We start from the raw sequence: 26,653 nt of genomic DNA, 5'->3' as shown, positions 1-26,653 counted from the left end.
GAAATCTCAGGTAATTAGTTTCATTATGTTTTTGCATTTATTGTGAAGCAGCCCTTACAAGTCAGGTCAGACTTGTCTCCTCTCTTCCTGGTGTTGCAGTTGGGATTATGATCCATGCCATCAACAGTTTTCTGTGTATATTTTCCCTGTCTTTTATTCTCTTATCCCTTTTCTTTGGACTTTTTTCTCCATTTTTTAAAAGAAAATACGAAAAATAACAGTAAAGAGAAATTTTCATCCACCTCCTTTTCATTTTTGCTATAAAGAACCTACAGTGTGGACACCCTGTTCCTTCCTGAACCTGTCAATTTTAAAACCAAGACTGCAAGGTGTTTGATCATTTATGAAATTTGCTTTTATTTTATCTTACATTGACGTTGTTACTTACCATGAGCCTGCTGATGGGATGTTGGTTTGGGAAGGGTTTCTAACACTTCCATGTGGTGCATCCAAGAACGTGGCAAATGGGAGACCTGGAAAAGCTCTACGACTCTCTTGCAGAAGTTGGGCAGTCCTTATGTGGATCTCATACCTTTGTTTTATTCCACTGAAAATGCAGTGAAAGGTTTTAGAATAAGTCAATTAAACTGTTCTGCTGATAGCGGTAATTATGTGCACAAAGAAGCAGATCACACGAATCTACTAAACTGAGTTTATATTCTTCTGTCAGCGGTCAGAGGTCTTGGTGGTAAAGCAGTGTTTCGACACAAACGGCAGCGATGGGAGTTTCTCAGCAGTGAGCTCAAAGCACTTTGCTGCTCTAAATCCCCGCCAGCTCTTTCATGCAGAACAGATCGTGCTCAATTGTAGGGAGTTCCCATCAGAATCATAATGGCCATCAGTCCGTGACCTTATCGACCGCTTTCACGGGGACCTGTTGATGGTTTCAATGGGACTGATGGATGATTTCCAGTTAACTTATGCCCAGGTTGTGGCCAGAACTTCGGATTTGTGGGTGTAGTGTGTTTCCTTTGTGAGGGCTGCTTGTGTGCCTAGCTTCCCAGCGAGCCTGGTAGGGAACAGAGGATTTGTTACTGGGAATTGGCAGGCCGGAGCTGGTGCGTCCAGCATGGCTTTCTGTACGGACAGGGAGAGATAATATGTGCTTGAAGAAGGCAGGGAAAATTCATTCATTGCATGAAATTTTGGCAGTTTCTCTGCTGTCTAGCAATGGTTGCACTTAACAATTAGGAAGGCTGAAAGTTCTGTTCACAGATTGGAGGCCAAGATCTCTTTGAGGTATTCGGTGTATATATAAGGGCTCCAAATACCTTCATGAAACAGACGACTTCAGTCTGGTATGCTTTTTTTTTTCTCTCATTTTCCTCTGGGTTTTATATCACTGAGATACATGAGGAAAATTAAATTATATTCACAGATTAATTGAAAGGTTGAAAATCAGGTTTTATTTTTTTCAGAAGTGTTAAAAAAAGAAGCATCCATCATGTCAGAAAGCATGCTACCATCCATCATTTAGTCTATACCCCATGCAAATTTAGGTAAGGTAGCAGTTCTTAAACGCAGTGTCTAGTAGGTATGGGTGACCTCGTGCAAGTGGATTAATTGAACTGCAGCAGAGCTACCCTTTAGGAATAAAGAGTCATGAATAACATCATGTATAGGTAGGGCCTGGAATCTTATCCGGGATTTGTTAGGACTTTTTGAGGCTGTCATTTAATTCTTAGAGGTTGGGATTACTCTAAGTGACTTAAATCAATCGCAGGGGTTTATAGTGAGGGGTTCTTACAGCCTAGCAGATGATTCTTGTTGCTGCACGAGATTTTATTTGTCTGACCAACAAATTCTAAACCAGTCCCTTAATCTTGATCTGCATTTTCCTTGATAAGACTTTTTTTGTTCATTTGTAACTTTTACCAAACATATTCTGTCTAGCCTAAAGTTGTGATTTTAGGATTCTAGCTAATGTTGAAGTCTTTTATAAAGATTTCAGCTACAAGGAATAGAGACAAAAGGGCCAGGAAGAATGCTGTTTCTTCCATATTAAAAAAAAAAAAGAGAGAGAGATTTTTTATAAAACGTAAACAATCATGTAACTCTGTCTCAGAATCCATATGCACTTGAGAGTCTGTAAACTGTCATTGTCCAACTTCTGGAGATCAGCTTGATTAACTTTCACTTTCTTTTAATGCAGCTGTTTCTTGCTTGCATGCAGTATAAACTGATTTGGCTGCCTCTGCCAACTTGCAGAGGGATTTTTTTTATCGTGCAGTGGGATTTTTTAATTTTTATTTTATTATATTTTATTTTTACAAACACGTAGGCCCTTTGGATTGCACGTTTTTGGCACATTCCTAAGGCTTATCACCTTAACAGTGTTACAGCTGGAATAGGTACTGGCCACTCAAAGTCTGCAGTCTCCTTGCCTGGCCTGTTTCTTGGGCAACAGAAGGTTGTACAGAGCAGTAGATACCCTGAGGTAGGAGGGTAACGTAGGATATTGCATGAGGAAGATAGGATGTAATTTTTCTTTAACTCATTAGAGTAAATCCCAATTTGTATATAAGCTTTGAGTCTAAATACAAACCAAACTGCATGAAAACACTGACCTAGAAACCTTTTTTCCTGCTCCCTAAGAAAAGAAAGAAAGTGGGACTCCATGGTCAGACTTGTAAGGGGCTTTCTGGCAGGTAATCAATAACTTTGGAACTAGCTCCAGAGAGACAGAGTGCCCTCCATCCCTACAATTTTTATGGAAAGGGGCAGAAATGTGATGAAAAAACACTGAATTAGTGAACATTGTAACAAGGGGGCAGCTGCAGCACAGACTGATGACAGTCCATGTGGAAGAGTTGTCATCATGACCCCACTGATGGGAAGATTCAGCTGAATTCCCTTCTTAGGCAGTAACATTTGATTAGCTTTGCTCTTACTCATGGAATTAATTATTTTTACCATAATTCACTTTTTTTTTTTGGTCTTATATAAGTTAGCACTTTATTTACTTTCTCACAGACTTTTTTTTTTTAACCTAGTAGCTGTTGTTCAGACTAAGGGGTAAGCTTTTAGCAGGTAGTGGTAAATTCAGCCTGCAAAGGTGATTTTTGGAGAACTGTTCCTGAAATGTATCAGTCAAAAAAAAAATCATAGTTTTGTTCAATTTAATCCAATGAAATGGAAATAAAAAAAATAGCGCTAACCTAATTTGGAAACGAATAAATGGAGATAAATCTTGATGCAGAAAATTCAGTTTTTCTCCTAGTGTAACCTAGCACTTTTAATGGATATAACTTATCTTGCAAAGGTTTGGTTTTTTTTGTGCGTATGTGTGAGTGAATTACTGCATTGTAAGTGTATAATCAAGTTTTGTTTCTGAATTACTTATTTTTTATTAGTAAAATTTAAAATTTTGTTTACCTACAACATATATATCATGCCTTACGTGTCAAGCCTGCACTTTTCCTGCAGCAGCTAATTCGTCTCTGTGATAAGGATTCCTGGAAATTTGCTGAATCTGATGGAAATTGAGTATAATGTCTTTACAGGGTTGCATTTAATTCCTGGTTCAACTCCAGATGTTTGTGAAATTAGAGCAAATGTAAATTTAATCCTCTTGGGTGTTCTTCTGAGTTTCATCTCTTGTGGGATATTGTTCTTTTACTTCCTACTTACATTGATTATGCTACTACTTTATTTACAAAAATAAAATGTTCAGCTTTAAATTGCACAAATCATGAGGGAATAGACCTATTTTTTTTCAACTTTTATTTTATTGATAATTTTGCATTAGGTCAGCATTTAAGAGTCCGTGAAAAGTAATGAACAAAACATACATCTTTTTTATTCTGTATTTAAACAGGCTGCTAATCTCCCACTTGAAATTCCTCCAGAACTGGAGAGTCACTTTAAGCTTGAGGACAGCTTCTGGCTTCAGTACTTCATAAAAAGCAGGGAACAGTATTTTACAAATCTCAGGTTTAAAGTAAGGTTAGGTTGAATCACTTCTATCTATTCCAAGCATATAGCTAAAATTTTCCCTTTCTTAATTGTGTATAAGAAGGCAATAAATTCTATTTGAAATCCTCTATTACTTGAATGTTAAATTGAAGAACAGAAGAAAGAAGAAGGCAGAGAAATCCATTGAGATTTGGCTTTCAGAGCAACTTCTATGTGAGAGTGCAATGAAAAAAATGTGTTTAATGAGTCGCATTGATATGACTATCATAAGTTGTAAATTCATGTTGGAAAAGTAAGGAAATTACAGAAATAAAGATGATATCCATGAAAATTTTGATTTGTGCTGAACTGTTACTGTACAGTTCTTAAACACACAATCCTCTTTCCAGATGAATTCTTAGTGCCAAAGATGGACCTGTTTTTATTTGAAAATGTGTTCTTTCCTAGTAGGCCACAGATTGCTACGGTTTATTATTTGGAAGATGCTTTGTGAAAAAGTAGGAGCTGGCAGACCGGGAAGGGATGCAGAAGATGGATCAGCGAGTTGAATGCTTCCCAATGTCACAGGGTTTTATCCTGTACACTGACACGGCCCATTGTTTTCCTGATAATGTGACTTAAACCAAAATACTCAGTTGCTTGCCAACTGTCATTTTTTTTTGTTGTTGTTATTTTTTTTTTTTTTGGTTGTTTGTTTCCTGGTATGTGTCAGGTTGCAGGGGCTTCTTAGAGGAGTACCGGGGCCTTTACTGAGCGGTAATGAAAAGCAAAAATGTATCATTCGGTGTGTGATATTTAAATGGTCTGCTCAAATAAACTGATTTATACAAACCATTCTTTTTCTTCAGTATTAAGTCTTTAGCTTGGAAATCCTCTGTTGGCAGAGAGTTGGCTGGATGCTTGTGCCTTTTTGTTTATATGCTCCAAATGAAGACAAAGCGTAATTGTACTCATTTGAATAATACTAGGAAGAGCACTGATGTCCGCCTGATGTTTATTTACTGACAGATCTACCAGAATGCTTTGTGTTTGCTTTTAGTCTGCTTTTGTTTTCAAGTTTTGTTTTTGTTTTGTTTCTTAAATTGAAGTGCAAAATAAAACACAATAAAAGTCACTTCAGGCTTCTGGAAGTGCAGGCCGCTTGCACAGTAGCCAAGATTGGTGAAGTTTTTTGTTTTTTAATGTGTGTTTAGTGTGGTGGTGTCTTAGGTTTTACTTTCTGTCTGGTTCATAGCTAACTCCACTCTCACCTGCACGCACACACTTGCCTTGATAACGTATTTCTTTACTAAGATGAACAGGCTTTTAGTCTCTTTTTCTGCCCCCAGCTCTTTGTGCCAGGCCGGGCCCGTGCTGGTGGAGCGGCCGCCTCTGCCTGTACTCAGGCCCTGTCTCGCTGCTGCTGGGTTTTCTCGGGATGCTCCTGGCACCTCTGCTGATGGCTGCCATCATCCAGTTACTTCAGGGGGCACAGCTTATGGTACCAGCTTCCATGAGGTCAGAGAGTCGTCTTCCACCCCTGCAAGAGGCGGCCAACTTCTGCACTTTTCCTTAAGCAGCACTGAGCCCCGTGGTGCTCTGGAAGCTTTCCCATTAGCCGGTGACTGCTGAAGGGTCTTTGTGCTGATGACAATATTGTAGCTCCAACTAGGTTTCAAGTTCTTCTGCATAGGAGATACCTCATTTTGAGAGGTCAAACTGCCTTCTTTTTACCTGTTACACTCCCTCAAGCCTGTCATAAAGGCAATGACCAACGAAAACACCTTCAGGTGCTTATTTCCACACCGTTCTTAACTCCAAATATACCTCCCTTTCTCTCTGTGTTTTCTCAATACATTCTGGGCTCCTGCTGTGTAACCAGACCAGGTGTGGCCTGTCCTATAATTCATACTCCCAAGCAGGAGGGTCGTGTGTGTGTGATATTAATGGAAAACTGAGCCCATCTGAAGTGACGGAGCATTCGCGTGCACTTGGTGTGAGGTAGCCGTGTAGAGTTTATTTCAAAGAATTCTGCTCACGTTGGAAATAGCTTCTGGTGGCTTACTGGCAGATATTAGATAAAATAATTTTAAAAGAGTTTTGGTTTTAAAGTAGTTAATTTGAGTTGCTGAACTATTCTGAGCCACACATTTGTTCTGCCACATGTTTCCAAGCCCTCCTTTGTCTGCTCTTTGGTCCAGTTTAAATTTGATCTTCCTGGATTTAAGCAACATCCCTCATTTGGAAAGAAAGACTTCCTCATGCTTCTGTTGAAATCATTAATAGCTTTGTTTTTTGGCTTCTGTGAATTTCCATAACAGCCCCATAATGCAAGCAGTAAGACTTCCTCAGAGAAACGCGCTCGCTGATGGTCAGATTGTACGAGCTTTTCCATTATCCTTTTGGTGTTGAGTGATTTTTCAGATCTTAAGAAAAAAAAAAAGAAAACCCAAGGACTCTGCTGGGCTGCAGCGTGCGTACCTCTGTTTGTCAGCTTTCAGACAATGAAATAACAGCAGGAGGTTGTGTCCCCAGAGAAACGCGCACACTTTGGAGGGGCACAAGCAAAATGAATAGGCAAAGCAAAGGTTGCATATACCAAAAGGAGAAAAAAAACAAACAAACAGATTTTAGCTAGTTTACGAATGTTTCTTCTGCAGGAGTTCATTTGTTTGGGCTAATCATGGTTGTGAACAATGTAATTGCGCTTTCTGTTCTCATTTCTGTTGGTTTCTTCATCTCGTTTTGCGCACGCATTGTTAAGAGAACAAAGTAAATACTGATTGACAATAATAGCTACTCAATTTCTGTATTGAACTTTTGTTTAGGGAAGTTCCACTTAATTTCCAAATCGGGAAGAGTAGAGAAAAGCGTGGAAGCCCACTGCGGAGCCGTGCTTGCAGGAAGGTGGAATTCCGAGGGAACAGCGCTGGCCACAGGTAAGCGCTCTTAAGGAAATGAAGTGGTTTGAAAACTGAAATAACAGAAAAGAGCTCTCAAAATAAAGCCTTTTGTGGTTTGTTTTTTTTTTTTTTTTTTTTTTCATATACATAGATGATATGCCATGAAGAAGTGGAAGTGAACGAAAGTGTAATACTAAAATTTATGAAACATTAGTGCGTAATGAAATGTGTAGAGCATGAGAGCTTTACACTATAGGATAAACCCAACAAAATGTTTTGGAAACATAATTTAATCCCTGACATATATTTAAAAGGTGTAGTCCCAGATTTCCTAGCAGATATTCTTGTTATATTGAATTTGAATGCGTAAAACCGAGTCTATTAAAGTGTTCCCATACTGGTCTAGCTTGAAATTCTCTCCCTTGGGAGAAAGGGGGGGAATAGAAACACAAAATTAGTAACAAAGTGTGCCAAAATAAGTTGCAATTTTTTTAAGTCTTTGTTATCACTCGAGGTATCATAACTCATATAAATTAATTTTGTGCTGTTTGATCAATGACGTTTTAGAAGATGATTTGCTTCTTTAATACAGAAGTGAGTAAAAAACTTTCCCGTTTTATTGTGATGCTGTTTATTACAAGTTATCCTATGTATTTCAAAGTAAATGTTTTTAATATCAATGCTTATATGCTTTTGGATAGGAGGATACTTGTGTGTTTTTTTCTTGTCTGCTACATTAAAAAAAAAAAAAAAAAAAAAGGTTGCTAAGACCTGCACATGTCATTGGAGTTTTTTGGTCAGCAAAGTTTACTGAGGCATTATGAGCATCTTCAATGTTCTTGTGCAGCTCTTCTTTGACTGTTTGGAGTGGCACAGTCTAGCTGCTGTCTAATCATTTTCTCTATCAGGGCTGGAAGAGTGATCTCCTGGTGTCTGTATCTCTACATGTCTTTTTTCCCCCTAAATCTTTTGGTAATTAATTGCTTTTGTCACTTTTCCTCAAGAAAACTTATCTTGATGTTAAGGGGAAGCTAATTATGTTTCCTGTGATAGACTTTTTGATTTCTGCTGGTGTCAGAATTTTCTGCAGTCTCCTGTTGATCTAGCACAGCTGATTTCTTTGGACAAGATCCAACTCAGTCCAGAAGTACTGAAGATAATTTTGGATCTGCTTGTTTCCAGACTCAGTCTGTCTCTAAAATGGTGCTTTAAGGGACTCCGTCTGGCGTGTTCCTCTTAAATCCCAAAGGGATAGAAATATTGTTCTTTTTAAAGGCAAATTTGCCTCAGGAAGTTCTCCAAAGAAAAAGTCAAACTTGCCTTTCAATTTATTTATTTATTTATTTATTTATTTATTTATTTATTTATTTATTTTTGAAAGATGGCGTGATGTTTATGAGGCATAAGTGATTTCACCTCCATATCCAAATAGTGTACTCTGAGGTCAACCACTCTTCTCCTGCAACAAGAGAGTTGAGTAGAGAATCATTGGTGATACTGTATCGGTTAAAATATTCTTTATGGCTCTATTTATACAGTATCTAATGGGCACAGGATTTTTTTTATTGTTTTTGCTACCCTTTTTTAACTATTTAAGAGGTAAAACTGCCATATATAAAAACCTGAAGTCTGGAAGTAAATTACCTTCAAAAGGAATAATGGCATCAAGGGTCCAGGAACACCTTTTTCCTGATCAGTTGAATCTGGGGGATTTAAATAAAGGCAAAGAGCTGTGCATTTCAAATGTGATAACGCCTTAGGAAATCTCTGCTTTTTTATACATACATAACTGAATTTGCTGTATAGCACATAAGAGCTTTAATAAGTAGATTAAGATTCTTGGTAGCATGTAGTTATGTTATAAAATTTAAGCCTTCCAAATTGAGCCCTCCAGTTGTCTTCGGTTTCACCATTTATCAAGTGTGAAGCCTCCAGTTTAATACTTAAAATCTGCGCCTTCTCTCTTTGGACTCCTAAGAGACTCGTTTAATCAGCCTCTGGGACATTGAACTGTAAATAGATGTAGACTACTAGCGATGCTAAATAGAAAATACATAACTTAGAGTACTTGAATAGGGATGGACTTTCTCTAGCCAGGAGCAGCTTCAGATAGGAAGACCATAAGGAGTTTCAGGAGAGGAAGAGACTTGTTGATAACAGTAGAAAAGGAACGAAATATTTTTTCTTTAAAATACTATCTACGTGCATGCTAGGAAGACTATGTAAAAAATATATTGTGTAAAGATCCAGGCTTATTTTAACTTCAGTACTTCCCAATAAATGCCATCAGTTTACAACTGCCATGATTGTTAACTTATTACTGCTTTGAAGTTGATTTCTCTGATAACTTTTCAGTTGGTGAAGATGGCCAAGTGAAAATCTGGTCTAAAAGTGGAATGCTGAGATCCACGTTAGCTCAGCAAGGTAAGTTAAATTTCTTAAAGCTCAGTTAGAACTTTGAATTTGAGGCATCTAAAAAATATTTAAATAACAGACCCTAAGCCTGGTTTGGTTAATGATCTTTAGGCCCAGATAATCTTCACTAAAATTAAAGGTAAATCATGGCATTTTTCAGCAAATATTTTCAAAGCAGGAGTTTCTCTGTAATGGAGAATAGCTTATATATATATAATTTTTTGTCTTTTTTTTAATATCATGTCTATTATGTTTTTTTTTCAAATGATTATTTTTTTCAGGATAGAGAAGAATCACCTTTTCCTACTGACACACTAGCTACAACCTGTAGAAGTTTCTTAGTGGGCATTTGCCTTTTGTTTTGTCTTGGGCTGGATAAATTGCTAAGATATAATGAAAATGGCAAAAATATGTATTTCATTTTTATTACTGAACTGTGATTAGCAGTCATGTTATGAGTATGAAATAGTTTGTTATAGATTCCAGTTTTCCTGTTTTTTTAACATTTGCTTTTCAGCTGAAATGGTTTAAATTCTATCCCTCCCTCTAAACAGTTGTTTTTATATGATAAATTTTAAGGAAAAACTGTGTAGCTTGAACTTTCAAAAAGATGATAATTTTCAAGAAAAAAAAGGTCAAATTAAATGTATTATTGCAATATTTTCAGACAACGGTTTCAGTTCCATGCTAAGGATTCTGGAGAGACTAAAGAATTAAAAAACCTCATTTTTAAATATTAAGCCACAGACTCTTACAGGAAAACTGAGGAAGAAAAAGTTACTAAGAGTATTGCAAAGATGCTTGAAAGATGCAAAATGTATATAGGTTAGTTCATCTGCCCTTTAAAACTGTTAACAGCCCTATTTAAGCCAGTAACTAATTTAATATATGCAAACAGTCTTACAGAAGTGAAACCATTCCTGTACTTCATTTCTTTGTTGAAATGGGGCTGTGGAGACCTAACCTTGATCTTGGCTTTGCAACTACAGTTCTATGCATAGTAGAACATTTCAGTTATTTTTATTAAATCAATTTAAAATTACATTATTGTAAAAATACAACAGTGCAAGCTGAAAATACGTATTTATACAAATGAAGTTTGGTATTTTTGAAATGCTATTTTTTTATAATTACAATTTCTAACATTTCTGTACTATTTCAGTGCAGATTCTGAGCTAGATTTTGTTTTTCAGACTTCATACATTGAGATCATGTGACCTTTTGACATTTTTTAAGAAACCACATGCACCTGGGTTTGGGTTAAATGTCAGACCCTTATCTCTTTCTAAAACAAATTATCTAAATTCTTTCAACCTGTCGAAGGCATCTTAACCACAGGAGTGAATGTAAAATGTATTTCAATTTTGTTGAGGAAGTTCATATTCAGATGTAATATTTCTTTTCATGCTTACAATGTAAAAAGGAAAGCTAACTGAACTGTGACTTTTGGAAAAAAAAAACTTGAAGCACAAACTCACAAACTCATCTTTATTTTTCAGTTGGTATGTTTCAAGTTTTTTATGTATTTATATGCTTATTTGAGGTTTCATGTCGTTTCTAAACTAGGAGACATTCTTGTTTGAAATATGCAAGTTGAATTTCCATTGATTTGTTAGGATTTTTGGTACACTGTAAGAATTGGGTCTGCTTGAAATAATTATCTATGTATTTGAGTTTTAAGATAAGGACCTATGAAGCTCCAAAGCCCTTTAAACGTGATAGGATCAGATTCCCACAGACCATTCTGTAAGCTGCTGACATACCTAAGGTCAGAATAGGATTCTGCAGAAATGTGTATGTTGTTTAAGAGAGTTACATTGAGTTTGAGCTAATTTTTCACTTCATTATCGATAATCTTGAGGAATGCAAGGATTACCGTTGCTAACATTCTGGTCATTCCACTCTTTGTATTAGAAATAAATTTTCAGGCTCTTATCTTTGGTTGATGGTCTACGTGCCTGTTCTATCTTTGGATTTCCATTCACTAGAAAAACATGAACATATATTTTCCCCTTTTTTTAGCTTTTTTGGAACTTATACGGAGTGCTGTGGCCGCGTGGCCTTCCGTTGTGCCAATGCACGAAGTCAAGTTCGGGTGAGCCCACGGCCTCTGCTGCATCCAGCCTTTGGCCATCGTGTGCTGCTCTCGTGGCTGTATTGCTCTTTGAGCACGAGCTCACTTTTTCACCTGTAGAGTATCTTCATCTTCTTCCTTTACCTTTCTGATTACTGGAAGCAAATCCACAACATCTGGAATGGAAACAGTCTAAATACAAGGAGGTGTGAAGTGGAGCTTACTTTGTAGGGGACACACTCAAAATGTATTCAAAATGACACAAAAAATGACTCAAAATGACATATAGTGCTCCAATAGAGAGACATACATTATATGAATTAATATTTCTACTCCTGTGAAAGGGAGAAGTCTCACACAGACTTGCTGTTATAAATACCAAAGTATCTGCGGTGGCTAAAAGTGTCTGAGCAGCTGCTCCATCACTCTGGCACTCAACCTTAGCTCCTTCTCTGCTACACACATTGGCCACTGGGATGATTCACTGGGGATTAACTTCTGCAAGAAGAGCACTGAGATGTGAAGAAGCCCACCCTGTATGCTTCATGCTGATATTCCTTCTTCGGATCATCTCTCAGTCCACCTTTTCTGCTTTTATCACATCTTATGTCACAGTACTTTGTCCTCAAGCTATTTATCACCAGTACAATTCACTGCAGTTTCTGTCCTGCTGAACTTTTCCTTGCACAGCAGTGCAATGTGTTGGCAGTCTTTTCCCAACCAAGTTCTTGTTAAGTGCAGAAGGAAATGAGTTAACTTAGCTCCTGCTGTTAAGCCCTGGAAATTGTGGTTAAGTAGTCAGCCATCATAAAAAAGTTAAACATTTGGTTTAAATCTAAAAGTCTTCTGATTGTTAAATCAGCATCAGAGCAGGACAAAAATTAGTTTATTTAGAATTTCTGTGCAGCTGGTGACAGAATTTGTCATTTTAAGCATAGATTGCTGCCAGTAGGAAAATAGCTAGTGCCAGATTTGCTTAATGCATGCTGTATGTTTCTGAGTTGACGCCTATCATGGTTGACAACAGAAATTACATCATCCTATATTTCTAAGTAACATAGAATAAATGACTTCATAAAAGCAAATGCACAAGGTACAGAAATATTCAGGAACAATGACATCACTTTCAGTTTAGAGTTTTGAGCATGTGGAAGCTCGAATCAAGTTTAGTGTGTTGAATTGACGTTGCCATAATAAAACCTTTTTCTCTTCATAGAAAACATATGAAGGCTGAAATGGTAAGGTATTAGATGATTTTAGGGAAGTCAATATGTCAGTTCAATTACTTAGCTATCTAAATCTCAAAATATTCACATTAAGAGGTAATACCCGTCTTTTTTTTCCTTTTTTTTTTTTTTTTTTGAAATGGAGCATAATTGACAGAAGTATATTTGAAAAGTTTACCGCCTAAGAGCATTTCTCAGGCATTTTTTTTTATTTATTACCATAAATAACAGCTATACTAAAATGGTTTATTTACTCAATATTAATTCATTTGATCAATTTGATAATTAGTTATTAGCTAAAATATAAATGAATCCCTACAAAGTGCAGATTTCTGAGAATTTAGGAGAATTGCTTTCTGTTTTCCTCTTCTAAAATTATGAAGTCACCAAATACAAATATTTAGCTTGTAACAACTGCTCTTTATGAGGTTTCTTATTTCTCACGTAGAAATTTAGGCAATCGAACCCATCATCAACGGCCTCATTTCTGCCAGTGAGGATGTCGGTAGGTGAAAAACAGGCATGAAATAAGGCTTCTCTTTCCCATTTCAGAAGATACTGAAGCAAGTTTTACAAAAAGGAACAATGATCTGACAGGGACCTACTACCCAGTCCCTCTCCTTGCACTTTTATATGCACAGTTTCCATGTCTTGTACTGTTGAGGCTGTGCTGAAACTTGCTGCTCATTGCTACAGGGCTTTTGCTGTGATAGAAACAAATGTTTGGACATGCTCTACTCAATATTTTACTTCTATTTGCAAGGAATCAAGTAGGGTAATACTTTGATTCTTCTTGAGGGGAGACTAATCCTGTCAAGTACTACGGAAAATATTTGCATAGTTGGCAAGTCTTTTTTTTTTTTTCCTGGATGCTTTTTCAGTGCAATTTTTCACTTTCTTCTATTTTCAAAACAGGTCATTTAAAAACTGTAACATAACATGTCTGTAAAACAGAACAGTCAGTTTGATTCCAGGTATGCCATTGTGGAGTTTTCCATCTGAAAAAAAAAATAATAAAAATTAATTGGGAAAAATCTGTGAAGTCTGCAGGCCACTCTTTCTAGTTTTGTCTCTTGTCATTTGATTTTGTAAGCTGCTTGAATGTGCAATGCTTGTTTGTTTTATAAGTGCAGCAAACAAAAAAAAAGTGTTACGTTAAGAGGATTCTTTAGGGATCCTGGGCATCTTAAAAAATATTTTTGGTGCAATACAGAACTACCTATAGCAGTAATAATTCTGTATACATTTTTCTGTAACCCAGATGTAGCGTTGGAAAAGTCATCAATTATTTATATATTTTTGTAAGTGTAGGTGATTTGTTCAGAGGTCAGTTTAGAGTGGTCCCACTGAACGTGGTAGGAGTTCATTCTCTCGATTGGATTTGCCAGGACTTCACTCCATGTATTTTTGTTTCCTTGAGGAGTGTGGGAAGGTTGTGCAGTGTGAGCTGAAGGTCTTCAGAGCTGGTTTTCTGGGTTGTGTCTGTGTTACTGCCGCTCCTATGGCTGTCTAAAACATGAAGTGAACCAGTAAATGTGGCTGTGAGTGCAGACAGACACATGTGGAGGACAAATGGTTGCCTGTAGGCTGGCTCTCCTACTCCTGAATCTTTGATGTGTGATTTGAAGTAACCAGTTTGAAGTGGCTGTTGCAGTTTCTGCATAATTTGATCAGTTAAGTCATAAGAAATGTTTTCTTTGTGTCTACAGGAACACCGGTGTACTCAGTAGCCTGGGGACCTGATTCTGAAAAGGTTCTCTATACTTCAGGAAAGCAGCTGATTATTAAACCTCTCCAACCAAATGTTAAAGTTTTACAGGTATCATTAATACATTAAGGTCTCACTTCCCATGTGAAAACTCTTTTCAGTTATCTATAGCTTTGCCAAACATTAAAAGTTTGTGCTAAAATTTTCCAGACAGCATGCACGTGGCTCTTTTTTTCTCTCCACCTCCTATTTCAACTAAAACTTCCTTTTTTGAGAGAAAGGAGATTATTTACAAAAAGGGAAATGCTTAATCACGTGCCTGAAGAATATCCACAATAGATATTGTCAAATAATTTTTAGTTTACAGAAATGAACAAAGAGGAAGCAGAGAGATGCAGAAGCCTTTCCATTTGTTAGAAAAAAAGCTGAAAGATACAGCAGCAGTCCTCTGGAACGTTCTCTTCGTGCAGATTGTTAGGCTTTCATTCGGCCTTGTTCTAGGCTGTCTTTAATTTAGTCTTCTACAGAAGAGAATAAGCCCGTGCATTTGTATTGTTGGAAACCTTGATCTACACTGGAGTGTGTGAATGCTACTAAATGATGATTAATGATAAGTATTAAACACAGAAATTCTCAGATTTGTTGCACTTATGTTTTTGTTTTGTTTTTCTGTTTCAGTGGAAAGCTCACGATGGCCTTATTTTAAAAACTGACTGGAATTCAGTCAATGAACTTATTCTTTCTGCAGGTGAAGATTGTAAATACAAGGTGTGTACTGGTTAACCTTTTACCGAAAACTAAATTATCAAAAACCATATTTATACATTCTGATGTTTTCTAATTTTAATAACACTTTTTAGAAGTTCAAAATTAAATAAGAAGCCTTTCAGTTTTCAAGAAAAACTTGTTACTCTATTTAAATTATTTTAAGTCTCACTCTGTCTAGTAGCATAAAATTAGAAGTGTGTCTGAAAAGGTATACTAGAAAAAAATTAGTAAAACGCAATTGAAACAAACTCCTACAGGAAAATACGTAGAACTATGAAAATGAACACTTAGAATAATGTAATTTATGACATATTTGACATATCTGAAAGGGGTAATGACAAAATTAGAGGAGATAAAGCCACTTCAAATGACTTGATGCTATTAATTGTCTTCCTGGTCTCCTAGTGGTTACATTCAGTGAGAAAATCTGTTTGGTCTAGAAATTTGAGGAGTACCTTGCATTTTTGGGAAGCAAGTGCAAATAAAATAAACCTTGTCGTTATGTTACAGACTTACAGTAAAGTACAGGAAGCAAAACTCATTATTTCAAAATATTTTATATAGAGAACGATGTAGTATTTGCCATAGCAGCAAAGTCAAGTGCATTGCATTAAACTAACCTGTATTGATTAAGAACGGCCTTTAGTGAAAGATGAACTACAATATGATGTGTGATTTTTTTTTCAGTTACACAAAATTACGCTAAAGTAACTTGGAAACTGTATTTCTGTAACTTTTGTAATTGTGAGGGGAAATGAGAGCTCTAGAATAAGTAAAGGTGCACTCAAAGTGTGGTCATATACATTTTTTAAATTTTTTTTTAAGGTATGGGACAGTTATGGACATTTACTGTACAGCTCACAGCCCCATGAATATCCTATAACATCCATTGCCTGGTCTGGGGATGGAGAATTATTTGCTGTGGGGTCTTTTCATACTTTACGTCTATGTGATAAAACTGGGGTAAGTAATAATGCCGAGAAACGGCAGATGTAGAACTGTGCAAATTTATTGATAATACTGTAAATATTCCTTGGGATATACTTCTCGATCTGCCTAGCTGCACATCTAAATATGTTCTGGTAGGTAAAAATTCTTTAAATAATTTGAAGATTTAAATAAATATTTAAAGAAAGATTTAAATAAATCTTTCAGGGCATTACACTTTTTTCGTTTTTGTTTGCTTGTTTCTTTGTTTGCTTGCTTTAAAAAAAAAAATCCTTTAAAACTGTAAAAATTTATAAGCATATCCTGTAAGACTATAATGAAATGCTCTTAACTGAAAAAAGCAAGTAGTGTATGACAATAAGCTATCTTAAAAAAGGAGATAAAAGAACAATGTCCATGGGGAAAAAATGCAAGAGTAAAATTTCCTATGCATATATTATTTAGCTTATTTTTCCTTAAAATATTGCAAGAGTTGACGGGCACATTTTGTAAGATCACAAAATGCAATTGTCAGACATCAGAAATAATAAGGCTAAGGCCATAGTAAAAGAAGAGCTAAGAGAACATTTATGCTTTTGTTTCTGATGTAGGGACCAGGCATAATTATTCTAGCTAAGACATAGTTTAATCCTCTCATCTGAGAGCTTCTCTATTACTCCCTAAGTGTAGAATAATTCTAGCAGAAGAAAGACGCACCTAAAGGAGATACCTCTCATTTTATCGTCGTCATTTGCTTTTATTTTTTGACTTGCAGCTTTACTCCAAGTTTGCTGTTGCTGACCTAGTATTTTTTTTTCTTCCAACTTGGTCTCCAATTAAAATTAATGTGGTTTCATCTGCCTTCGCTGGTATTCTAAAAAAGTTAGCCCAAAGCACAGATTGACCTGATTGTCTCTGTGGATTTCCTGTGGTTCTGCATCTTTTTGTTCAGGCTCGAATTGCATCAAACCTTGCCGGTTTGGGACTTTCATTGACCCATTCTCTACCTCTTTTGTTGTTGCATTCATTGCAGTTTTGCTCAGGTTGGGAAAGCAGCGTTTGCTGTGGTGTCTGGGGGCATCCTCAGTACCTTGGGTTTTTCCCTACTGTGAGCTGGGTCGGCACGTTTCAGGTAGCTTTACATTCATGAGAACAGCCTATAAAAATTGTGTGAGAAGAGGCATGCAGGGTACGAGCTCTGAGTCTTCATATTTCGCTTTCTGTACTGATTCTGATTTTGGTAATCTTCCCTGAAAAAAATAAACGTAATTGAGGCCTTTAAATTTGAAGCGGGGATTGCTTCAATTTTCTGTGCCTTTCCCTCTTGCTGTGAGAAATTCCTCATGCTACTTAATCTGTATAAGTAAAATTTGTGTGTAGTTGTCTTGAAGGAAAAGAAAACACCTCACATGCAATTTTCTTTTGGAAAGCATTACTCTGCAGATTTTTTTTATAGTCTGCTTTATTTAGATATGTGAATTTTTCAGATGTGCGTGTTAAGGAGATTTTTTTTATTACCCATGTGTTACAAACACAGTAGAAAGTTCAGGAGAGTAAAGTTGAGTTGGAGCTTTATTAACTTGTGCAAACGAGAACAGGTACCTTTCACATAGGTTTAAAAAAAAATACTGAAGTAAAAGATATAGAAGTAAAAAATATATTTCCTGTCTCTTTTTGGTATGTGTTTTGAGAACAAATATACTGCGAGAAGTTTCCTTTTATCACCTCGCATTTCATGTGGATTATACAAAGAGAAAATGTACATTAACCAATGCAAACATTATTTGTTACAACAGATTACAATGTCCATCTTGTAGTGTGTTTCATCATTGAAAGTTTTATTTTAAAAGCAGATATATCTTACTGTTAGATTTTTCTGCCTTTGTTTTGTTCAGAATTAAATCCTGCATCTCTCTGAATAAAATGGATAAACAGTCTGTGCGTGCAATCACAATGATTGTGTGGTCACCACGCAATTCTCAGATGGTGGGACATTCAGATAGCTGCTCACAGTCTATATCGCCAGCGGGGACATCATTTCTTCTCCCTGGCATCCTTCTGGTTGGGTTAATGTTAGGCGTGGAGGGTGTGTCATTGTCTTTTTGATTGCCCCCAAACTTTTTCTCCTAGGCAAAGTGGATAAGAGGATTTTCCTCCATTTAGTATGCCATTTAAAATGTAATTAAAGCAGTAACCTGCTCTGTTGCCTTTCCATCTCCCTATATAAATATGTCATTGTAGAAGTGTTTATACACATCTAGCATATTTTACAGCCAAATAAGTTGTATTAATACTAGTATAATTACATCTGTGTTGGACTACGTTATGTAATACAGTGCTTTCAACAACCAGCCTAGCCATTACCACCAGTATTCTTCCTCCAAGAGCAATCTAAACCATGCTCTCTTCTTCCACAACCGCTTTCTGCCTCCCTTCTGAGCACTGGGATTATGGAGCTATATTAGCAAACGCTAAACTGAAATAAATATGCTCTTGTGTGGATGATGCCAACAATTTAAATAACATTTTGCACTCAGTATAGATTTCAGTTTAATGTGGCAAAGACTGATGTTCTGGAAAAGGAAGACAAATACTAGATATTTTTTTCTGCCATCTTGTAGGCTGTTTTGTATAGCTTTTGTTTCTGATCCCCAGGGCATTACTGTTTTTCTTGCTAGCCATTATATAATCTAATTTATTGTAAGTACAGTTGAAACTCCTGCTAACTGAAAATGAGCAATTTTTTAATCAGTATATAGTAATAAGTTTGCTTGTGGACTTCTTTTTTTTAAAAAAATGTAGATAGGTTTATTTTTTCATAAAATTAAGGGCTCTTTACCTGGTTTATTACTCAACTCTCAAAGAAATAAAGGCATGTACAGTAGCTAGTGCCAGATGTTTTTCTCTATTTAGCAGCTAGCAATGATAAATTATTATCTTCAAAAGTCGTGATTTTTAATGAAAGTTTCTTTCCTGACATTAAATGTAAATAGTTACTGAAGAACTAGCTTTGCTAGTATTGAGGGAAAAGGAAGAATGATTCACATACCACCAGAGTGATGGAGTTTGAAGAGAACCAGACCTGGCTTTTACTGGTCAACATAGACATTTTTATTATGTCTGATGTAATGGAGCTATATTGGCAAATTGCTCCTTAGGGAGCCATCAGGCGATATATATATCATTAACTCTTCTGTAGCATATGTGTTCAGTTTTGGGACATAATTAAATTAAATTCTGTTAGCGTATGTTCTTTTCTCCTTCTTTTTTTCTTCCTGGATACTTTGTTCTGGCAGCTGTACGTTAAGAAAGAAAAGTAAAAATGTAACAGTAACTCTTAGAAAAGTTTTATTTCTTCATTTAAAAATCACCTTTGCTCTTGATAGCTTTATTTATCTAAAATAAATTATTATGGCTACCGTACAGAATAACAAACAAAGTATATTTACTGTTGGAATGTGTTTTCTGCCCAAGTGTCTGTGATCATTAATCCTGTAGAGGCTACTAAGATTAATTTTGCCTCTACTAAGATTAATTTTAAGGCATAAATATTGAAATGTAATGCTGGATGTGTTGATAGATAGACTTGAACCCTCCTGGTGTTCACAGCTTTTCCAAATCTAATCACTTGGATGAAGGGTAATGCTTAAAAAGTTCATTTATGTAAGCTATTTCCTGTGGCTCTGCGTGCTTCCCTTGACATTACTGATCAGGTCAAAATATTTACACAGCAAGAGATGGTAAGAATGACTGAAATTCACTGATTTCCTCCTTCTCCACTCCACTCCCACATAAGTGCCTTAGAAAATGGACCCTACCCATCTGCTCCTAAGACAGGTTGTGTCGTGAGTGCTTTGGAGAGTAGGAGGACAATATAAAAACCACAGTAATAAAATTTAGGGAACATTGCCTAATATCTGTAGAAAATAAAGGAAAAAGATCTGCAAGTGTAACAGCTATTCCCCACCCCATTTAAAGCAAGTGGAAGTATGGTGCTAGGGCTCAAAGTATCGAGCTCTGGTGTTACATGGTTCTTTTCAGTTTTCTCTGAAGAAGACAAATATAATGAGAGTTGATTGCATTATTTGATATCCAGGGCTGGTTATATGTTAGTTAGCAGTGTTCTTTTTTCCTTATTTGTTAAACTATTGATAAACGAGGGGAAAAAAAACATCTAAGGATTTAAACACCACAGTGTAGCAGATATCTACAGAGAAGCTTTAAAAATAATTTAAATTTTTCTCTTTAAAACCATGATTTCCATTCAGGACAGTGAATTGTGTGACTAGTGTAAAATTAACATTATAATATGTCCTTTATATTACCATTACATATTAGATTAATATAAAAAAGATGGCAAGGTTTTGAAAGTGGCTGTATAGGATGCATGTTTTCATGCTATTCAGAATTGTCCTAAACGACAGCGCTATGGAAATCACAGCAAATCTGTTTCCTATAGAGTTACAATGAGCTTTGATCCCATTACATCTAGTCTTGCTTCACAGAGATATGCATTTGGCATTGTAGCAAAATAAGGTTTTTGTGTATTTTTTTTTCTGTGCTGTCTCTATTTCATCTACCTTTATTAACAATCAAGATTCTGAATTGTTTGTAGCTCAATAAAATAAAATAAAAAATTGCAGATGGGTTTCCCATGGAGTTATGTTGCTGACCAATTCTTTCCAAGCTGACATATTTTAATTTATTAGAATTGGCTAATGTGACTTCTGGAAGAAAATGAAAACATGTGGATCATCTATGGAAGTAATAATCTATATAAAGAATTACATCAATGTTTCATTTTCTAAGGTTAAGAATTTATATGGGACAGTTTGTCATCCTATTTTTAGTTCTTCGGGGGTCCAATAATTATGAGAGCATGCTTGGATTTCAGGAGAATTTTTGGAAAGCAGAATAATACCTCCCCCGGAAGTACTGGCTCAGTTGTTTTTTTGATAATTAACTTTAATTACTGGAGCTAAGTCCAACATATGTTTAAGAATATGGTTTTTTATACAATAAGCCTTGTTTTATACTCAGTAAAATAAGGGTGGAGTTGTATAGAGACTTACGCATCCTACAAGCTAGGTCTGTATGTGTATTAATATTCAGGTGCTTCTAAAGCATCCGAGTATGGATTTGCTTTGGATAATTGATTTTATAATCTTGTAATATTTTACGTGTCTTCTGTTAAATGAGAAAATTAATAGGCATTTTCTGAAGTGAAGCTTCCAGGCAGTTTGCACTAAAACATCAATTGCCAGCCTTAACGGGCATGCAGACTACAATAAGTTTTGAGATATCAGCTACCAATGCACTAATGTGAATTCCCCAGCAAGGCGCAAGCCAGACTGGTCCTTCACTTTAAAATAAGCAAGTAAAAGTTCTCATTTAGCAGGACCTGAGCCCTTGTGCAAGTGTCAGCCTGGTTGGGCTGCGCGGGGCCAAGAGCGTGCGGTTCCTCTTGGTCCCTTCTGCTCTACGAATCCCGGAATGGTCTGCAGGGGAGCTTGCATGTTTTCTTTTTGTAAACAAAGGCGAAATTAGCAAAGGTGAAGCCAGCTGATCAGGTATGTTGTGCAGGTTCTGACTTCATGGAGAGGCTCGGCAGTATCAGCTTTAGCTCAGCCTGTGTCAGCGCTCCCTGCACCAAGCTCTGCACACTTGTAAAGAGACCCTGAACAGAGACCAGCCAGGAACAATGAACCATCCACGCTTGACATTAGTATTGTTTTTATCATTTAAAGTATAACAAAGTGTTCTTTCTTCATTACGTTTCTTTTCAATGTGTTTAAGCTGTGATATTATGTGGATAACCATTCTTAACTTACTGCACTCAGTCCAGAAATAATAATGAACTCGATCCTTTATATTGAGTCTTGATCTATCAATATTATGCGTTTGAAAGGCTGTCCTTGTTCCTCTGAATTTGCTCATTAAAATTGACCCACGTCTCAAGAGGCTACTCCGTTTCCATTTCTGGAAGTCAGACAATATTCAACGGCTGCAGTGCTTCGTCTACTTTTACTACATTGTGTAATCAGAAGAGGGAAGCATAAGTTACTGCTTTTAGATATTCATTTAATATAATGAAACTTCTATAACTACTGGTTTTGTTCTTGAGGTAGTTCATTGAATTCAATAAAGAACTAATTATGACACAGGAGAAGTATAAGCCAAAGAGTAATACCACAGGATAATATTGCAGCATTTCGGACAATGTTGGAAGAACATTCGTACAGTCATTCATACAGTCATAGCCATACCCTGATTTCTTTTTAACCCAGTACATGGAGGAGATGCATAACAGTTTGTAGAAATTGTGTCTATATTGCAAAAGCAGAGATAAATTGTCTTTATTTATTGTAGCTTTTTGTGCGCATGATGTATCAGACATCTTCAGGGAGGATGAATCACAGCAGTGCTCTGAATTGTATCAGGTGCTTTCTGAAAGGAATAGGAAATCAAATTTTCTAACAGTTTTATGTATTTTTTTAAATGTATATATTTTAGGTTTTAATCTGGAAACATGTTACTAAGTGTTTGAAATACCTGAAAGAAAAGCAGACTTTTGTTTTAAAAAAAAGTAATTTGAGGAAGATATTCTCTTTCAGAGGTGCAGTCTATCTGCTCTGCATAAAAAAGTAGCCCTAAAGCCAGATGCTTCAAGCTCCATGATGCGGTTCTTAGCTGATGGCTTGAAGCCTTCACCTGACGTAAAAGGCCTTAAAAAAAATCCTGTCTGCCTGAGAAGATCCTAATACCCAGCTTTGAAATAGCACTTCTTCACGCTCTTTTCAGACCACATCTGGCCAGCTGTGAAAAATGTCTCAGATGTAGGAGGACATGTAGAGCAATCTGAGCGTGGTTGTTGCAGTCGTTGGCCCTGCAACTCAAGAGCTTGCTCATTTCCCATGTGAGGATGTCAGACAAAAATTAAAGATATGCTTTTAATTACTATGGAGTGTCTCATACAGCACTCATCCTGTTGAGACAGGAGAGTAAGTTATGGACTTTTCTCAAAAAAAAAAAAAAAAAGGAGAAAGGAGGAAAAAAGAAGAAAGTAATTACCTTCCCCAACTGTAGATTATACAGGCAGTGAATGGTGTGTCTGAGCCAAGAGGCATGGAAGCTGAAACCTTAAAATTGAGTGCTTGAAATTGGAAAGTCAGTCAGTGCTGACATTGTCTTTCACTCGCCCTCGTGTGCCTCGGCGCTAAAAGAGCTGTAACTCAGTAAGTCATCTCAGAGGGTACACTGCACATCGTTAGCACAACTGGGAGCTTGAATTCCATCCCGTTGTGTTTCCTTGCTATTGAAAGTTGCTCTGACACCTTTATTTTAGTGCGATTTTTGTGATTTCATTTTGTATAAATCATACAAAGACTTTGTGTGAAGGACTTCATATTTCTTTGGTCTTATGGGTACTGCAAAAGAAATCAGAGCATGAAATGTGTTAGAGACATTAGGTGAGTATTTTCTTCCAGCTGTCTCCCCTTTGGTGTAATATCATGTATCTGAAAGTCACGAGAATCCAATGTCTACATTTAACTTCGATCACATGTTTGTTCTTAATGATTTGATTCTTAAGTTTTCAAATGTGTTTGAATATTCAGGTAGTTCTTCAAGAGCTAAATGCTATTAAAAACATTCTATTGTACAGTTCTGAAAGGGCTATAGTTGAGATTTGCTTCTCCTTTTAAACTCTGGTTTAAATTCTTCCTCGAAGCCCATAAAAAGGCTATTTCATTTTTGTCACCCACTTTCAGGGAAATGCTTGTTCTCAGGTTTGGGCTGACTTGTCTGGACTGCGTTTCTGAGATGCAAGAAAGAGAAGACTTGGTCTGGTCTGATAATTCTTCTAGTTTTTGACAAGAATGTATTGCTAAGGATCCACCTAAATTTAGAGGAGTCTTGCACAGTAAGCTGAGGGAATTTAAGAGGAAAGGTTTTCAATGGAGAAAATGTAAATATGGGAAAGGAATAAAATTAAGCTTAGCAGGAGTGGCCGCCACTGCAGCATGAACTGAATGCACACACTTAGGACTGTAGCCTCCTGTACCAGTGTAACCAGTGTTACTGTTCCTAAGTGTGCTTCCTTAATTTTTACGTAGTGATCGTCTAGGTTTGTGGAAGGCTGGGTATGCTTTAAATATACTGTGTCTGGTTAACTTTTACCTAATGTACATCAGGCGCTGTGATATTCTTCATTTCTGCCATACCTGATGGTTTTCTTTTTTGTGTCCCCACTTTTCCAATAATCCAATTTAAGAATCTAATCTCTTTGGTTTGCTTATTAAAGTTGTGATAAAAAGTTATGACATCGATACATTTCTTTAAAAAAATGTAACTCTATTTATTACAATCAATTATTTCCCCAAAAAAGTACAAAAAAGGTTAAGAATTGTTTTCTCTTTTTCTGCAAGTGGTCCTATGCTTTAGAGAAGCCCAACACTGGCAGCATATTTAATATTGCTTGGTCTGTTGATGGCACTCAGCTAGCTGGAGCATGTGGCAATGGACACGTCATCTTTGCCCACGTTGTGGAGCAGCGCTGGGAGTGGAAGAACTTGGAAATAACATTGATTAAGAGGAGAACCATGCAGGTAATCCTAACGATGCAGAACTGTACATCCCGAGTCATAGCTTTCTAAGGCTTTTCTCAATACAAGATTTGAATTTTTAATTGTTGAACAACAAATATTATTGATTATCCATTTTTTCCACGAATACGTCACTGAAAATGTTAAGATCATCAAATGGCCAGAGTTAGCAAATAACATAAATAATTATCTCTTGTACAGCAGATCAGATCTCTGTAAGCTAAACCGTATTGCCAGATGAGCCAGAAGTACTTTATCCTCCAGAATAAAATAAAGCCCATTTGAAGAACGTGTGAAATTAGCTGTGGGAGGCAGCTTATGAGAGATAATTTCAAGTGTAATGAAAATGTTTATGCAGAAAACAATACAAATACATGGGCCAAAACCAAAGCATGGTATTATTTCAATAGTGTTACAGTAACTGTCAGCAAAGATGAAGCTGCATGACCAAGTGTAGACAATGCAGAGGATCTTTCTTTGCCTTACCTGCATTCATGGGTTGCTGGAGGGACTGATGCACCTCGTAACAGCTGATCCTTTAGGTAGGTGTGCTGTGCCCGTGTTGTTAGTGAAGCTATGATGAATGTTGCTGTCTCAGCGGATTTCCAGATACATTTGCTTGCTGGCTGTAGCTGCTTATCTGCTCCAGATGCTGTGTTACAGCCTAGATCCAGATCTTCCAAAGGTACAGAACTCTGTCATGTATCATATAACACACATCAGGTACCCGCTGGGTGCTTCCAGCCCCGGAGTGCTGAGCCATAGGCACCGAGCTCTGGGGGAGCTGCCAAGTCTCAGCGCTGCTGGAAGCCAGCAGGCCCTACATGTGGTTTCTGGAGCTTAAGCTCAGGATCCTTCCTTTGAAAAATCTTGGCCTGGATCCACATTTAGGTTACCAAATATCTGGGAATTAATACAAAAATATGAATTTTACCTTCTAACTTGTCTTCTGTGTTCCCAGACACTGACTCACAACATTTGCTCTGTGGACAGCGGGGTAATATAAGATTTCCATCTTACAAATTTTCCAAATTACACATTTGATATTAGACACCAGGCCAATATTTTCAATATCAAATTCAAGTTCCTAAATTCCTAATTAGGCCCTTAAATGTTTTTTGGTCTCGATTCTTTCATGTTGACTATGTAATTGGGAAAAGTTGTAACAACAGGAATGCTGTATAACAATTGTGTCTAGTGGGTGGGATAATATGAGTCAGTGTCTGGGAACACAGAAGACAAATTAGCAGGTAAAAATTCATATTTCTTCTTTCATTCCCAGACATCGACTCGTAACAGATGGGCTCTGTTAATAACTCCAGGGAGTTTGAATATGCAAACAACTGAGGAAGGATAGCTTAACCTGATCCAAGATTTTATTTTATTTTATTTTATTTTATTTTATTTTATTTTATTTTATTTTATTTTATTTTATTTTATTTTATTTTATTTTATTTTATTTTATTTTATTTTATTTTATTTTATTTCTATGTATTCATGTACATTGTATTTATTTACAATGTACAATTATTTACAAAAACTCTCTAGATGCATTCTTTTGTCCTTATTATTACAATGGCAAAGTTAATTAGGGACACATCACTGCAGTGAACACAAAAATTAATATGCCTTTGGAAATTGTTCTAGACTTCCATAATAATTGAGTTCAATCTTCATTTTGCAATTGGTTGAAGAATGGAAGAAATCAAGGAGAAATTACCACCCTAGTAGATTTCATGCAGCTACAGACTAAAGACGTCTTTGAGCTCAAAAGTCTGTGTTGATTACAGGCAAACTGTGATTTTCTTGTAACATTGTCATCTGAGCAAATTTTCACAGAAATGACACAGCCGACTTAGCAAGGTCATATCCTAAATTTCTCTTAAAATATGTTAAATAGCCAGAACTGTTTAGTAACTAGGCAGTATATCTTCATCAAAACCTTGGTTATTGCTAAGTGTTCAGATGGGATCATGATGGGATCACTGAAGTATTTATTACATTTCAAATTGTTTAACCAGCTGAGCAGTGAGTGTTAAAATTGGAACTTTGAGACATCCGTGATCACAGATGCTTTTATCAGCTCCGTGTATTATATTTTGCTTATACCTTCTGTGTTCCAATTAAGCATTAAT

General features: G+C 36.4%; 1 protein-coding gene and 1 long non-coding RNA gene across 4 annotated transcripts in view; one reads left to right on the top strand and one right to left on the bottom strand.

The window, feature by feature from the left end:
• Positions 1-26,653, top strand: part of IFT80 (intraflagellar transport 80) — a 46,593-nt gene that overhangs the window by 3,787 nt on the left and 16,153 nt on the right. The window contains exons 1-7 of one of the 2 annotated variants that reach the window (XM_068692147.1): positions 6,445-6,592; positions 6,723-6,833; positions 9,153-9,221; positions 14,222-14,331; positions 14,899-14,988; positions 15,814-15,951; positions 24,342-24,521. In XM_068692147.1, coding sequence (XP_068548248.1) covers positions 9,194-9,221; positions 14,222-14,331; positions 14,899-14,988; positions 15,814-15,951; positions 24,342-24,521 — 546 coding nt within the window. In that variant the 5' untranslated portion in view covers positions 6,445-6,592; positions 6,723-6,833; positions 9,153-9,193. Of the gene's footprint in view, positions 1-6,444; positions 6,593-6,722; positions 6,834-9,152; positions 9,222-14,221; positions 14,332-14,898; positions 14,989-15,813; positions 15,952-24,341; positions 24,522-26,653 lie in introns of those variants that run through there. The other variant, XM_068692146.1, reaches the window with a different exon arrangement.
• On the bottom strand, positions 953-25,705 carry LOC137861093 (uncharacterized). Of its 2 annotated transcripts, XR_011099372.1 has the most exons (4): positions 25,453-25,705; positions 25,005-25,213; positions 8,442-8,500; positions 953-1,077 (listed from the first exon to the last, which is right to left on the bottom strand). It is a non-coding gene; the product is annotated as an uncharacterized lncRNA (long non-coding RNA). The 2 variants fall into 2 exon arrangements; XR_011099371.1 differs by lacking the exons at positions 953-1,077; positions 8,442-8,500 and adding an exon at positions 13,364-13,510 and having other exon boundaries at positions 25,453-25,698.

The sequence above is a fragment of the Anas acuta genome, chromosome 9 (assembly GCF_963932015.1).
Source record: "Anas acuta chromosome 9, bAnaAcu1.1, whole genome shotgun sequence".
Lineage (NCBI taxonomy): Eukaryota > Metazoa > Chordata > Aves > Anseriformes > Anatidae > Anas > Anas acuta.
This window is presented reverse-complemented; position numbering and strand designations above follow the sequence as displayed.